General features: G+C 36.7%; 1 protein-coding gene across 1 annotated transcript in view; it reads left to right on the plus strand.

Annotated features, from left to right (window-relative positions):
- The window catches only part of LOC145997249 (tetratricopeptide repeat protein 17), a 164,778-nt gene that overhangs the window by 69,494 nt on the left and 78,002 nt on the right, over positions 1-17,282 (plus strand). The window contains exons 3-5 of the mRNA XM_083134092.1: positions 2,356-2,464; positions 10,906-11,132; positions 16,293-16,460. Coding sequence (XP_082990218.1) covers positions 2,356-2,464; positions 10,906-11,132; positions 16,293-16,460 — 504 coding nt within the window. The remainder of the gene's footprint in view (positions 1-2,355; positions 2,465-10,905; positions 11,133-16,292; positions 16,461-17,282) is intronic.

Raw genomic sequence — 17,282 nt, forward strand, 5'->3', positions numbered from 1 at the left:
ACGAGGGCTTAAGAACTTGGGGTGGGTCATTTTAGGTTCGGGAATTTATGTACAGGATGGCTCAAAAAAGTCACTTAACACCTTCGCGACAAGGCCACTGCAGCGTGCAACATTGAAATGGTGATGATCAATCGTTATCAGGCCAAGGGGGAACCACATTGACGCCACCCGCGTGGTCGGCAGCCATCTTGATGTCCGCCATCTTGAATTCAACTTCAGAATTTTAAATGGGAAGGGGGTGATATGATATATCAAATCAGGCTAGAATTTCACGAGAAATGCAATGGTGAAGGATTTTTCGACGTATCTTTAACCAGTAAAAAGTTATGACTGAATTCTTGTACCAATTTGCTCCTTTTCAAAGTGTTAGAAAAATGCCTTAAAATTTGTTTAGCGCATTGGTAATGCATCGAGATCAAAGTGATGTCTAAGGAGAGAAGTTCACATGCCATTGCACACGATTTTAATCGGATACATCCACGAAGAGCTGTGCATTATGAATGGTTGTCGCGAACAATTTACAGTGTGACGCTTCCATTGAATTAAAAGTCCTTCACAGTGACAAGGCTAATGTTTATGTTCATAAGGAAGTTCATAAACAGAATATTCAACCCTTGTCATCTGATAACTAACTTTGGACAGAAACTGCTTCACAATGTACCCATAGTGTTCTGGTGTTCCTCCCTATTGAAAAAAACTCTGTAAAAAGTACCTTCTTTCATAAGCAAGGATGAAAAAACTGTTTATTTAACAAATCCAAGTAGCCCTAAGAATTTAAGGTTGCGTTGATGGAAAATTGACTAACCAATCGTGTTCCACACAGCACGCCACACCATTAACTTACCAGCACTAACCATTCAGCATTGATCTGTCGAAAATTAGTTATCAGATAAAAAGCAATGAATATTCTGTTTATGAACTTCCTTATGACCATAAACATTAGCCTTGTCACTGTGAAGGACTTTTCATTTAATGGAAACGTCACACTGTAATTGTTCGCGACAACCATTCATAATGCACAACTCTCAAATTTTAAGGCGCTTTTGTAACACCTCGAAAAGGAGGTGTCAAATTGGTACAAGAATTCAGTCATAACTTTTTACTGGTTAAAGATACGTCGAAAAAAACCTTCACCATTGCATTTCTCGTGAAATTCTAGCCTGATTTGATATATCATATCACCCCTTCCCATTTAAAATTCTAAAGTTGAATTCAAGATGTCGGACATCAAGATGGCCGCCGATTCCGTGGGTGGCGTTAGTGTGGTTCCCCCTTGGCCTGGCAACAATTGGTCATCACCCTTTCCGTGTTGCACGCTGCAGTGCCCTTTTACCGAGGGTGTTAAGTGACTTTTTGAGCCACCCTGTAGTATCCGCCCATGTTCTCCTTTCATTTTTTCTTGCTTTCCAACCGCACTATAAGTGCTAATAAGGTGGGCTCTTTTCTTCAAAGTTTCATTTAATTTTGTGACACCCGACATAGATCAACATGTACATTCTGTTGTATGTTAGAGGAATTTGCTCATTGCGTTACTTACTGCTTTAAGAACTTAAAACTAAACCATCCTTTTTTTAAATTATTTTCCTGCAATTTTTGTGTGTATGTTTAAATTTAACCAATGGATGCTTCACACACTATGAGTCATGGTTCACTTACTCCTGTAAAAGACAGGTTTGCCCAGAGCAAAGTAAAATTAACCAAATCAATCATTCAGAAGAGGATATTAGATGTGGATATGTTTCCCCTCAGTGAGCCGTTCCCCTTAACTGTTCCCTCCCCCCAAAAATATTGAACTATTGCCATATTTATTGCCAAATTTATTGCCAAAATACATACAAATTTGTATTTGACCTTCATTGGATGGGAGCCTCTCCTTCCTGTAAGTCACCCAGGATGGTGCTTCAAGGGCATGCTTTTCAAAAGTGCAGTGCTGCAAGAAAAAAAATACTAGTAGTTGGAAAAATATAACTTTTTCCCTTTTTTTATAAATATGAGCACTCCCAATATAATGGGTTTCTAGCATTTCCTTCCTCTTCCAACCTGATCCTCTTTTTTCCTAAGATGACCTTGACATGGTTGCCCCAACATGTGTCATAAGAAGATTTTTTTAAGTTTCCAATTGTCTGGATTTTCTGCACATCCAGATGGCCACCATTCACCACGTAATTCTGATAACAGATTAAAAAATGGATCCTTTTAAGAAATTAAGAAAGAATATATTCAGATTGGAATAAATATAAATTAATTTTCATTCATTCTCTATTGACTATTTTGCTCTGTATTTGTAATGTAAGAAATTACTGTTAAGTACCCGGTTACATCATATTGACATTTTTTTTCTACTTTTTTTTGCAGAATAAAGGATCACATATCTCCTGTTATGGAGGAGAGTGGACCAAAGAGACCAGATTGTACTTCAAAAGTTGAATTGGATTATAGCATGCATACTTTTGAACATCTTGATGTAAGTATTAATACACATTTGTAAATTTATCATTCCTTGTAAAGTCATGGAAATAAACTTAGGAGTGGAAATGTCAGAGAAAATCAAATGTATTTGTACTTTCCAGAATTTGGGAATGAAAATAAGTTCAATTTTTTTTTTAACAAGATTCTTGAGTTCGAGATTGAAATTCTGAAAGATATTCTATCTAAAATGTTTTTACAGTTTATTTTTGTCCATTTAATAACAATGTTGAATATACTTTATTCTCGTGAATAACAAGTTTAGTTAACCCTTAAGGCTCAGCTGAACATTTGGCCAATGTAAGCAAAGTTGTTTTTGAAATTTGTTTCCTTTCAAAAAATTGCTATGATATTCCAAAATCTGAAAAATTACATATGCTTAGAATTCCTTCTAGTAAATCTTCATATGTTTTTTCTATTGCTGTTGTCTAGATATTTTCAATAGTTTAATAGGTTTAAATAGCCACGAAACTAACGATGGGTAAGAAATTCACTAGCTGCTATTTTTCACTGGTGATCAAAAAATCACAATCATCTCCAGTGATTTAATTTCTTCGTAGGCAGTGAAACCGTGATTTACGCATATTGCTGAACAAACCAACCAGGGAACTGGACTGGAACTGGTGACTTGCATCTTGAACAAAACAAAGCACCCACTGCTTTCAGTGCCATCTGTCGAGTGAATGGTTAATGAACTGGCCCCAAAGAAGTAACTTTTCACACATGTAGTGGAAATGGAAAAATTGCTGCACAACGAAATCACTGCCAAGTGAATTTTAGCTCATAGTCTTGACAGCAAGTTAAAAGTAACTGCCAAGCGATTTTCGCTCATTTTTGAAAGTCAAAGTTGAACGATGAAATAGCTACCTTACGATTTCTCAGACTGGTGAACTCTTTTCGCTGGCAGTTTGGCTGGCTATATAGCTTTGCTACAGAAATGATACATACACATTCTTACCTTGTTACCTTTAACTGATGTGAGCTGGCAAGCTTCTCTTTCCCATTTTTCTTGATGTTAAGCCTACATATTCCTTTGAACAAACTAATTATATCATTTACACGTTTGGATTTCACACCCGAAAAAAGTTTCTCACATTTTATATTCATTAATTATGGATTCCAAATTTATTGGAGATTTGAAAACAAGTCAAATTCCTTAAAACGTTTTACAATTTTATTATTGTGGAATAAAATACAAATGAACTTAATTTCTTATTCCATTTATTTTTTTGAAACCAATTTCCTAATTTGGTTGATCCGACTAGAATTAAAACCATTTTTCTTCATTATTCTGGATTTTTTTCCTTTTCTTTATAATTTCTTCATTGGTTGACCATAATGTTTAAAAAAAAACACATTGTCCATTGTTGTACGGGAATGTTCTGAATTGGCATGAACAATAAAGACTAGATGAGATACAATAAGGAAATCACATTGTTCTTGGGTGTTCTTTATGCAAGGGTGTGCTTCATTAAACATTTGAAATACATCAATGATGGTATTCTTTCATTATTACCAGCACTATATAATGTAAAATATGATATCCACATCTATCAGATTTGAGATTCAATGTAATGAGGAAACATGGGAAAAAATCCAGATACAGTTTCCCATAAATAACCCATTAATTTGATGATAAACTTTACTATGAAACATAAAAATAATTATTCCTCTTGTAGTTCACAGTTGTTACGAGCATATAAGATTCATTGTATAACTGCTTCTTCATATTTATTGTTACATGTATCAAACTAAAGATAAATATCTGATAAAGGGAGAGTGGGTCGTCCTGAAACGTTACATCAAAATATGTATTTATATGCTTGTAACAAGTGTAAACTAAAAGAATAATAATTCTACTCTGAAATACACCCACAAGAAAAACAAAAATAATTGTAATTTGCACATCTCACTGTGTGTGTTCCATGCTCCATTTCAATAATCCATCTGTGTAATTCACCCGCTTCCCATTCTATTGAAACATTGGGATATAAATTCCCTGCATCACAACTTGCAGCACAATATTCAATATTCCGAACACACTCGTATTTTTTGTTTCACCTCGTGCATATTATAGTAAGGATTTCAACTCAATACTTGGAGACTTTGTATGTGGGATAAGCAAAAGTTGCAATAAGGGTCATAGTGGGGTACCCTGTGTGTGAGTTGTTGGTACACCAAGAATCATATGAAGGAAGGATGGAGTTCTGTTAATTACTTTTCTTCATTTGTGTGGATATTGTGAAGCTGCTTTCAACTACTTTCTGTTCCAAATCATTTTTTTTAGTTAAACTGTTTTGAGAATTTTCTTTGAAATTGTTTCCTTCGAAACATTTCTACATCTTCTTTATAATTTAAATCCAGATAGGTACAGGTTGATTTTCTTTGTGTAGGTGTATTAAGAAAACATTATTTTCCTTCATTAAAATCTTAAATTGGCTTACTTCCCCACCCCCCAGTCTTTGTTTTCCAAAAATGTGTTTCCTTGAGGTATGTGATAAAGGGGATTGCCGATATGTGAATATTGGCCGAAATTGACATATTGGAATCGATATCGGCATCAGTAAAAGTCCAACATTTAAACTGACACCAATACTAATTTTTTTTACCTTCTAAACAGTTTCCATATGTTTAATTTTCTCAGATTTTTTTTGAAAATTATGTCAAAGTGAAATAAATCCACAAATAGAAATGTAATACACTACAGTCCTCTTTAACCGAATCCCGATTAACTGAATTTCCGGGTTAACTGAATCACTAAAATAGCCGTTATTCGTGCGTGACCTTGCTTTATGTGGGAGCACCGACGAAGCACTTTTGCCTTTGTTTTGGTCTAACAGTTAGTTCTTATCAAAGAGTAAGTTCATTGTTACAATGCGTTGGCTGTAGTCACCCACTCCCCCATCCCTGTCTATTTTTACTTAATGTTACTGTAATTCATGTTCTTGAGTTAAATGACTACGCATTATTGTAAGCTTTTTGTTTATACCTACACACTGAAATACATATGTACTGTATATCAAAATACTGTACGTAATAAAATGTACGTACTGTATATCAGAAAACCTTTATTCCGTTTAATCGAATTTTCGTTCAACTGAAGCACCTTCGGTCCCATGAAATTTGGTTAAACAGGACTGTAGTGTATGCATATAAATAAGAGAACTTCAACGAACTACAGTGTACCAACTGGATCATCATCATTGGGAGTTCTCGTGAGAGAATCATTGCCAACTCTCATTCAGAAAATCCACCTACTACAAAATCTGAAATACAGGGTGGACCTAAAGTCTCAATACATAGGAAAAATAAATATGTTGTGTAGAGATGCAAAAAAGCAGGCTTTTTTGAATAGACTTTTTTTTTCTCAATAGAAAGCAGACTTTTCTGGAAATATACCGGAAATATTGGCTTTTTTGGCTTTTTGCTAATTACGGCTAACCTATTTCACTGGCAATGCCGATTAAGAGTCTTAGAGGTTCCTAATGTTATACTTTGGAACTACCTAAATAATTTTACATCCAAAAGAGAAACATTGGCTATTTCTGCTAGTTACTAATTTGTTTTTACCATATGCGAGTTTGTGTATTACCCACCTAATGGCATAGTGGTAACACTGTTTTATTATCAGGGAGTACCAAGTTTGATCCTCAGTGGACATATTGGATAGTGATTCGGATTCAATTTTAAAACTGTAGGCCCAGTCCTTATTAACCTATCCGAGGAAAAAATGAACTTAATACAAACTTTCAAGTGTTTCTGCCATTGTCATCATATCATGGACCGTTAAAAAACTGAAAATAATTTGGTTATACTCAAGTTGCATTTCTGTGATGTCATAAAAATGAAGCAAATGTTAATATTAAACTATTAGATGTTTCAGGACAATTAAAAACTTTACTATTCACAACATTCCATTTAATATTTAAAATCAGTATGCTAGGCCTACTACAAGGGAGATTTAGAGCCAAAAGTTACTTATAAATGCATGTACTTTTGTTGAAAAATTGCCAGATTTCTTATTGATTGTTATATATTAAGTTAATAAGTTAACATAATTTATTAATCTATTCATAATGCATAAATTAATTAATACTGTGTTATTATTATTATGTGAATAGGTAAAACGAAGCTATAAGAATAGAGATATCTGTACATATTCATTATCTAGCTTACATGTAGTTAAGACCACCAACATTTGTATGAAGCAACAGTATGATCTCAATGTAATCCTTGCCTTCCAATAAATTCAATGGAAGTAACTAACCCTCAATTATACAACAAATGCTATACATGTATATTTTCATTATTTCATTGGTGGAGTCTATAGGTCTGAAATACGTCCTTGGGGGAGGGGTGGGGGATCCGAAAATGTGGAAGAAAGAGAAAATCCAAAATTCTGTAGGGGTGACTGAGTTAGGTTATTTTACATCATCTTTCTGCCAAGTCAAATCGTGACGATGAGGATGAGTGACGATATGATGAAATTGATGAAGGAACATACGAAAAACACCCATGCCCAGGCTGGGATTTGAACCCTGAACCCCCTGGCGTTGTAGCATACTTCGTTAACCACTCTGCACACACACAGTAGTCTTCAAAATTCTGTTGGAGTTGGTACTAGAGCTAAACATAAAATTGTAGAGTTGCAGTATGATGGTCCAAAGAAACAGAAAAAAAATCGATCCCCTCCCCACCCAACAATCATCACCAAATAGTCGCTTACTGACAAAGGCTGTCGCACGGCATACAGGTTGGTGTTTATTGTGTACATTCAATTCTCAGAAGTTTTCAAATAGTATTGTGTTCCACAAATTAACAATGGTTTTAAATTTCCTTAAATTTTTTATACCACTATCATTGAACAGCAATGATAATTTGGTTGATTTGCTTTATTTTACTTCGCCTTTTGTGCCACTTTTGGCTAATTTGTGAAGATTGGAATGAATGATGATGATATGAAATTGATAACATAGTGCGATGGGCTAACCACTCTGCCACGGGAACCTGCAATGATAAAAGTCTTTGTTTATAAAATAATATATATAAAAATTAAATTATACATTTTAGCAATAATTATTATTACAAAGAACATGTCTAAATGTGAGTTAACCAAAAAGAGATATGTTTTCCCATGACGACTGCTACGAAAAAGTCAGAAAAGAGAATAAAGTGAATGGAATGTCATAACTAAAATTGGAACATCTAGTAGCCTTGCATCAATGGTTATAAAACTAAAACTACCAATATTGCAGACTGCAGACTTCTGGAACATGCCTCCCTACACAATAAACCTATTCACTTATGCGAGGACAAAATGTATTTTTTTCACAAATGTGAAAAATCGCCGATGTTATTTTTCTGTTTTTTTATAGGCTGATATTTGAATATTTCATGGCTCGAGGGGGGGGGGACATAGCCCCATGGTCCCTCCCCTGGATACAGGAATGTTGATGGCATAAAGTAATGTCACCTTGTAATCAAGGGGGTTCCAGGTTCAATACCCAAAAAAGGCACAGTGATTCAGGTTTCATTTTAAGCTGTAGATCCAATCCCAATTAACGTGTCTGAGCATAAAGTGGGCTTAATTATTCAAACAAAATTTTTACTGCCAGGAAGCCAGATTTTCTTTTTAAATTGACATTTGTGATCAATCTTTTTCAGTTTCTGCCTCAGTTTTTGTGCCACCATACGCTATTGCAATGCCTCTCAAGTGCCAGGCTGTTGCCCAGTACTAGGCCCTGGCATAAATTGGACCAGGCCACAAGAGTTCATTAGATCAAATGATTGCCAACTATTCTGAACCCAATTTTATATTTGTCAACAAGCCTAGACACATACCATATTCTATTATTTCTTAATACTTAATTTCAAGGATGCACATTATTGTATAAAGTTTAAAAAGAATGAAATTAGAATTTTTTGAGCAGGGCATTGGCTTTTATAATCTGAATTTACCATGATGTGGTGTCATTACAATTGAGAACCACTACACTAGGTGCCCAAAATACACCACATCTTGTTCCATGACCAAGTTTAGCAGCCAGTAAGTCAAATTATACATAATACACTTGAAAGCCAGAATACAAATATTTTATGCTAATGTCAAGGAGTTTGATATTAGATTTTCGTTCATAGTCATAGCTCAAGAATAAACTGTATCAACAAGCATACATTTGATAGTGTTAAAAGATGTAGCAAGATTTCTTCTTTTTCTTTTGCTTTATGTGCAAATTTAAACATTGAAAATGCCTCCCCCATGGTGTAGTGGTAACGTCGTGGCCTTGTATAGAGCGACCACACCTTCGGCGAAAAATCTCATGCACCTTCCCCTTCTTCCGTTCAACTCTGGCCATAAGGATTCATGTTCCGCTCTGCCTCTCCCCTCCATGTGGGAGTACGGTGCACAGGAGTCACGGATCTGCGCAGGCTTTTTTGCTTGTGGTTCCACTATAATCAAGGTGTCCCAAGTTCTATAACCAGTGGAGGCACATTGTGCAGTGACTTGGATTCCACTGTAAACTGTAGGTCCAGTCCCAATGATCCTATCTATGCATAAAGTGGACTTAAAACAACGATTCAAATAAAGAAGTCAAACACTGAAAATTATACTGTACTATTAAATTATATTTACAAAATATACGTTCAACACTACTCAAGTCATGTGAGTATGTATATACTATGCAGATATATTTAAAAAAAAAACCACTGAAATAACATAATATTTGGAGATAACATTTTGGAAAAACTATCCATTCAAGAAAACAGTCATTTGTGCAAACTGCTTTGTCTAGCTATGAATTCCATATCGAAAGTTGTACTTTAAATTTAGATATGGGCATCTTTTTACAGTAGAGAGAGAAATGAAAGCTGTGAAATAAGATAAATGCAGCCAAGTAATGTATTTTCATTGATTTGAAACACTTTGGGGGTAAAAACCCATGGAAAAAAACTGTTTTTTTTTTCTAAAAATGCAGACCTCTTCCAACTGTTAATTTTGTGATAAGAAACAATGTATTTATATAATATGGACTACGTGGCTACCATTGATTTCCAATAAGTTTCTCCCACTCTTGCTGAACACTCATTAGAAAAGAACACGTTAATAAATAAATAAATATGAAAACGTGAAAACAAAATTTTATTTTCCTATGTATTGTGACTTTTGGTCCACCCTGTAGAACATTGCAATGCTGAAGTAACTACAGTAGAATGTGGATTTTACGTTTTTCAAGGAACCAAGGTGAAAGAACTTAAAATGCAGGAAAATTTTAAAATAGAGGTAACTTTCTTAGCATTTTGCAATGATGGCTCCATCAAGATTGAATGTATTATGCAGGAAAATGTAAAAACCAGGGTAAGTAAAATCCAGATTCCACTGTATTTCACCTGATGAGGATCTGTTGCTTTACTGAAAATTGAAGAATGGGTACCCAAACCTTTAAGAAGTGTCTAAGGAATACTTGAGCACACCCGCTGAATGAGCATTGAGTGTTCCTGGGCAGATGTGTGACAAGCAAGAAGTAGATTACATCCAAAAGTGCTTGAAAAACTTATTTTTCTGAATTTGAATCTGCCAGCCTTAAGTTTTCAGTATTAAGAAATGAATTAATGTGGCTATGAAATATGCAAATAACTGTTTCTCTACTAGTGTTAAGCCTGTAAGAATATATACAGGGTTATTACAAATGATCTTCCCGATTTCAGACACACGTAAATCATGTTTGATGAAACAGATACATAAAGGTTACATCAATGTAAACTCATAAAGTTTTATTTCATTACCTCACAAGTGTTCAATGTGAGCCCATCTACGTATTCCACTGTTTTCTCATTTACTGACGGGCGGCCAGTTGACTTTATCTTACAGATGCTTCCCCTTTCTTTAAAACAGAGTACCGTTTACGAATTGAATGCCCACTGGGTGGATCTGCACCAAACTGAAATGTCGCTGCACACTAATAACAGGCTGGTGTACGTGGAAATCTAACACACAAAATACTTTCCTGTCTTCACCGGCAGCCATGTTCTGTCATAATTATTATGCAGTAGTGTTACCAACCGTATCTGAAATGATATGAAATAAAACTTGAAGAGTTGCTCTTTACATTGTCATAACCTCTTTGTGTCAGAGTTTCATTAAACGTGATTTACATTGGTCTCAAATTGGGAAGATCATTTGTAATAACCCTGTATATAACATGCAAATAGAGATTTTCAGCAAATTATTTTTGCCATGCTGAAAATAGCACTCCCATTTCTTTTGAAGAAGGGGACATTGGAAAAAGTAAATTTTCTGCTTTGTCATATCACTAGCTTTCTTGATTGAATAAACACAAATTAAAAGAAAAATCCTACAGTACAAAAGAAGAATCATTCTTGATTTACAGTAACCCACTGCAATTGTATTGTATGTAAATATGCATGTTCTTTTTGCAGGGAATGCGTGACAGGGTAAATCTCACAATGAATCCAGAACCTAATCTCGCTGTATTTCTAGTGGATGACATGGAGATTTCGGAGTTTGGATCGTCCGTTGCCCATGCACTGGAGGCAAATTCGACATCCTGGGTCTTGTACAACCTAGCTTCACTTTACTGGAGAATTCATGGAGATGCATACAATGCAATGGAATGTGCAAGGAGGGCTCTGTATTTCTCCCCAAGGTAAGCTGTTAATTTTAGTCATTCTTACGCATTGTATTTTTTCTGCAGCTTACTGAGGTCAGCCAATATTGGGGCCAAGTGGTATCAGGATCAGAAAGTATCAATTTGAAAATAATCACTGATACTGCCCATTACTTTCCGAGGTCTGCAATGTCTATAAAGTCTAAATATTCTGCAAACTAATCAAAATGCATTCTGTGATTATCTCAAATGAAATTATGAATAGTTTAAAGCAAAACTCTGGGAGATTGAAATTATATAGTTGTAGCGGAAAAATTGTATATTAAAATTTATAAGTACTCCGAACTACTTTGAATTGCTCCAATTTTCAATTCAATTGAATTATTATTTAAAGTCTATTTTATGCGCAGAAAGGCTAATTGGCTAATTGTATGGCTAGCTTAGTTTTATTTGATGTTTGTTCTTCAGGCACAAATTAATTAAAAGATCTAGTGGGAGAACTCACCCCCCCCCCCCCCTTCCCGTTAATTCACACATGCCTTACACATCAATCTTTGGTGTAATTTGAACACGCTGCATATAAGACACAAATCTGACAATGCAGAACCAATTTTTATGCAGGATATCAGTTCCTTTTAGTTCTGGCAAATCAAATCATCTTCAAGTTATACACTGCAGAAAGTGGAAGCTAAGCAAACTGCAATGGCAGGAAGTGTTCCAACATACTCAATGGGCAGGTATGTCTGTATCTGCTGCAGATGTCTCTATTGACAGATGACAATCTAAGATCTGGATGGTCTTCAACCGCATATACTCCCGCCAATGTGGCTCACATCAGGGATATGATATGAGGAACCTTTCAGACCAACATGACTAACAATGCTTGTTACTTGAAAATGAATGTACAGAAATAAATGGAACTTTTCATGTAACTTGACAAGTTGCACACATATAGCTTGTTAGTTCCATGCCACTTGGGATGGGCCATTTTCTCTATAGTGTACATTATTGTCATCTCAGTGTGTTGGTTGTACATGCACAGTGAATGCATTTTTTACAGACTGTTGGTGGCCATGTCGCTTTTCACTTTGGTTTGAAATCCCCTGTTGCATGTTGTTTATCACTTTATTCTGGAAGTTTCCTGGAATGACCATAGTTCCTATTCAAACATGCAGGTTCATTAATATACACATGAAATGTGCTTATGTATCATTTAACTCGGTTAATTTCAGTGACCCCATCCACATCAGAACTTGTATGTAGGTCATCCAGAAAATAAGTTCTGTTCGCCAATTTAAGGAAATAAAACACCAAATGTAGTGGAACAAAATACTGCACACTGAAGTACATACATTGGACTAATTTTCCACATAGTTGCCACCACTGTTCAGACACACATCATAATGAGACACTATGTTTTGTATCCCCGTATCATAGAACGATGCCGCCTGTGATTAAACCAAGTGGTAACATCATATTGGGCCACATCATCATTGTCAAAGCTCTGCCCCCAAAGAAAGATTTCAGATGCAAAAAGAGATCAAAATCAGATGGGGCGAGGTCAGGGGTGTAGGGGGGTTGAAGAAATTGTTACCAGCCCAAGGTCATAAGGAAGTGTTGCGTTGCAGCCACTGTATGGGAACGAGAATTGTCATGAATGAAAACAACACCCGGATGCAACATGCCACATTGCTCATGATCTGTTCACCATACACCTTACCAAACTGACAGTGGATTTCAGCTGCTGACACATTCAGATATCAGATCACAGACCACAATTCACACATGCTGAAGCACCCAAAAATTTTAACTCAAGTCAATCAATCATGAACTTGAAAAAGTAAATATCGATCTGTACTGCTCAGCAAAGATGAGAAAGTCTCTCTGGGGCTGCTGTCCTGTGCGCAACTTATTTGTTCGAGTGTGGGGTCGAGTTGGAGGTGGGGGGTAGCAAGGACTGCTCGATTTCTGACATCCTTTCAATGTTGCCAAACTTACGTGGACGAAAGGTCATTGAGTTCGAGTGCGTCTGTTATGTATGTTGTTTGTACCGAAATGAAGGACAAAACCGTACATAGTGAGAGCCGAGAGGTGATTTCGAGTGTGGTTAAATTTTTTGACAACAAAGCCAGAGAAGAATGTTACACGTTTCCGGTCAATCAAGCTATAAAGCGTGCGGCGGCAGCTGCAGTTCGAATGTCGGACACTTTCATAAAGAAAATTAGAAAGCGCAAGGACATATTTAGGGGGGGGGGTGTCCAGGGGGTCCGGACCCCACCCCCCGAAATATTTATCAAGTATTAAAATTAAATAATGAAAAATGTATTCGTTTAGGCATTGTTATATAATTTCCTCTGAACTTATTGTAAGACAAGGATTATATTGGCATCATACGGCTTTGAAGAACGGAAAGGATGTATTTAGGGAGACAGGACACCCCCCCTCCCCACCCGAAAGACTTATTAAATATGAAAATTAAATAATGAGAATATACTCGTTTAGCATTTGTTGTAGGCTATAATTTCTTCTGAACTTATTGGAAGACAAGGATTTGTATTGGGATCATACGGCTTCGAAGGACAGGAAGGACGTGTTTAAGGGGTCTGCACCCCCCCCCCCCACACACACACACACACCCGGGTGACTTATTAAGTACGAAAATTAAATTGTGAAAATACTCGTTTAGCATTTGTTGTATTATTTCCTTTGAACTTATTGGAAGACAAGGATTATATTGGGATCATACGGCTTTGAAGGACAGGAAGGACGTATTTAGGGAGGATCCAGGGTCTGGACCCCCCCCCCTTCCCGAAAGACTTACCAAGTACTAAAATTAAGTAATGAAAATATTAGCATTTGTTGCATAATCGATGGTTATTAATTTCCTCTGAACTTTTTAGAAGGCAAGGATTATATTGCGATCATGCAGCTTTGAATGACATTACAAAGAAGATTTATGTACAATACTACTCAAAATAATATGCATATCATTATTAATCAGAAACTTACTTTTCTCCAACTCCATGTAACATCATTTTTGTTATTCTATAAGTATTCAATTATTCATCTATTTGACACCCAACCGCCACTGTCTCTAAGGATATAATTATAATTAAATTAAATTGAAGATAAAATCTGTTTCTTAGATGGTAATATTTTCTATCGCATAGTAAGAATCACAACCATGACAATAGATTTTATTGTTATTAATTATTCAACAACTGACCGCGCCACCCTGAACGTCGTGTTTTGTGGCAGGTCCGCCAGAATTCCATCTGTCAGAGAACAGCTGTGAGGCAACGTGGCAACAGCATGCCATTTGAGAGCAGAGGAAAAGAAGAATTTCCCCCCCAATTCTCGTCTGCTGCCGTTCACCGGACAGAAACAACTAGGAGGGGATTTTAGTTCGCATATTTTCCGGGGGTTTTCTCTTCTTTGCTGAACAGTACACACGGATTATCTGGATAATCTGAAAACTCAGATTATCTGCATTATCTGGATATCTGTATTTTTCAGATATCTATACAATGGAACCCCGTTTTACATCCCCCCCAGTTTTATATTTTCCCACATTATATACAAGGTTTATTTTTAATTACGGGTCATTTTGAAATAAAACTAAAACATGCAAAGGAATAAATTTAATTACCTCTGTGGCTGTTCATATGTACATTCAGCTACTTCTCAACGTAGTTCCCATAGTTGTTGAGACACTTATCGTAGTGGTAGATGAGCTCTTGTAGACCCTCATCAAAGACATCTGCCGTCAGGTCAGACAGCCAATCCATCACGGTCTGTTTTATCATCGGTGCTGTTGATTCGCTTCCCAGCAAGGAATGTCTTCAAGTGGATGAATAGGTAATCGCTGGGGACCAGATCAGACTGTACGGAGGGTGGTCCATCCGCTCCCAGCCAAATGAGTCAATTGGCGACTGTGTGGCAGCTGCAGTGTGTGGCCGTGGAGCAACATGATCCGGAAAACAGCATTCCTCGTCGTTTATTCTGTATTGCTCGGCGAAGTTTCTTGAGAGTATAGCAATACACGGCTGCATTAACCGTTTGTCCATTCAACAGAAACTCAATCACAAGCACCTGAAACTGTTCCAGTAGACGGTGAGCATTAGTTTCTTGGTGGAGGTCGCTTGCTTGAACTTCACCTTTGTGGGGATGATGTGTGACGCCATTCCTTGGATTGTTGTTTTGTTTCGGGGGTGCTGAGGGACACAAATGACTCGTCCCCAGTGACGATATGGCTCAACAGTTCGTCACCTCTTTCACATTTTCGCGGTCAAAAACCTGATCACTGATCGTATCTCACAGTCGGCGGGATTTTCAATCACCTGCACCACTTTCATTGTCCACCACAACCACACCAAGCGTTTCACAACGTGCAAATGGAGTCTGTTTACGTGCAAGGCAAGTCGGTATCTAACGCACATGTGCAAAATGCCAAACACGCAGTGTTGCCAACGTGAGCAATAAAATAAAATAAATCTCGTACATTCAATGTTCATAGTCCCAATAGAGCAAAATGCTATAAAATTTTCCTGGATTTTACATTTCCCCACATTTTAAGGTCTTTCAACTTTGTTCCCTGAAAAATGTAAAATCAAGGTTCCAGTGTATTATCTGGATATTAGGATATCTGTATTATCTCTTTGCCGCACCCAAAACTGATATTGGATAATTTGAAATCCGGATATCCATTATCCAGATTTTGTGACCATCCCAAATAAAACAAAACTTAACAACTTTTGTATCCCTATGTATATTAACACACTCCCACAGCCTTACAAACAAAGGTTGTCGAAGATTGTTTTATGCTCATATAGGCTAATTGGGACTAGACAAGAGTTCAGGATGGTATCCGAACTACTATCCAATGTGCCTCCCATTGAACCCAGGCCCCCTTGTTTACAAGGCAACATTGTATTTATGTATTGGAGTAAGCTTTTTATGAATTTTTCCTAGCATAATGAAAGTGTAGGGTAAAATGATATTTACCATTATCATGCATGTTTGATTTATATGAATGCTTGTGGCTAAGAAACTTATAATGGAGAAAATATAATTGCAGGAATGTGTTATAATATGTTATTTTATTTTAATTGGGATGGTGAAGAGTACTATATAGTAACACAAACTAACCAAATAATGTTTGCCAGAATAGTAACATGTCAACCACATTGTCTGTTTCAGGAAACACAAGGACATTGCCCTATTGAGCATAGGGAACATATTCCACCAGTCCCATCATTCTGCTGAGTCTGTGATAGTCCTCCATGCTGCTATAGATCACGAACAAAATGAGGCAGTCAGTCACTTTACATTAGGGAATGTTTATGCAGTGTTTGGGGATTACAACAGGTATGTATATATCACAACAATTAATAAAAATTTTACATTTTCCATTGCCTATAATTTACATTAGTGTGTGCCAAACTCCTGAGCCATGGAACTCCTCCCACATTTCGAAATACAAGACAAACCACGTATTACCTTATCTTACCAATTGATGCTACAGCTTAATTTGAGTTTTGGGCTCCTCCACCCACAGCCTTTGTGCCCCTCTGTTTCTTGCCAGCTCAGTCCATTGATTTACTTGCATTGCTGCAAAGCCAGCTTTCACATCGCCGGCCCCCATGGTGGAGTGGTTAGCACATTGTGCTACGATGCCAGGGGGTTCTGGTTCGAATCCTAGCCCGGTCATGGATGTTTGTGAGTGTCCATTCATCAATTTCATGATATCACTCATCCCCATCTTCGCAAATTAGCCACAAGTGGCACAAAGGGCAAAGTAAAATAAAGCAAATCAATCAGTCAATCACATGGGCTATCATTATGTGTGCATTCCATGTTTCTATATTTCAGTCTTGTGCCTTTTGTCCATCCACCCTTTACAAGGCCAGGCTGAATCTTTGACTGACAATAGGCCAGCTGTTTTAGAATTTTCCTCTCTTTTCAAATAACTGCTATGATGTTCCAAAACCTGAAAAATTACTTATGCTTAGAATTCTTTCTAGAGCAATCTCGTGAATCTTTGTGTGGTTTCGCTGTTGGCCAGATATTCTCAATACAGGGTGCCTACCAGTAGAGAAGAAAAAGTCAAGAAATTAACAAGTAGGTCAAGAAAGTCAAGAAATTATGCTTGTGGTCAAGAATTTTTGCAACAGTATGGTGAATTTACAT

This window comes from Lepisma saccharinum, chromosome 13, assembly GCF_977018435.1.
Source record: "Lepisma saccharinum chromosome 13, izLepSacc3.1, whole genome shotgun sequence".
Classification (NCBI taxonomy): Eukaryota; Metazoa; Arthropoda; class Insecta; order Zygentoma; family Lepismatidae; genus Lepisma; species Lepisma saccharinum.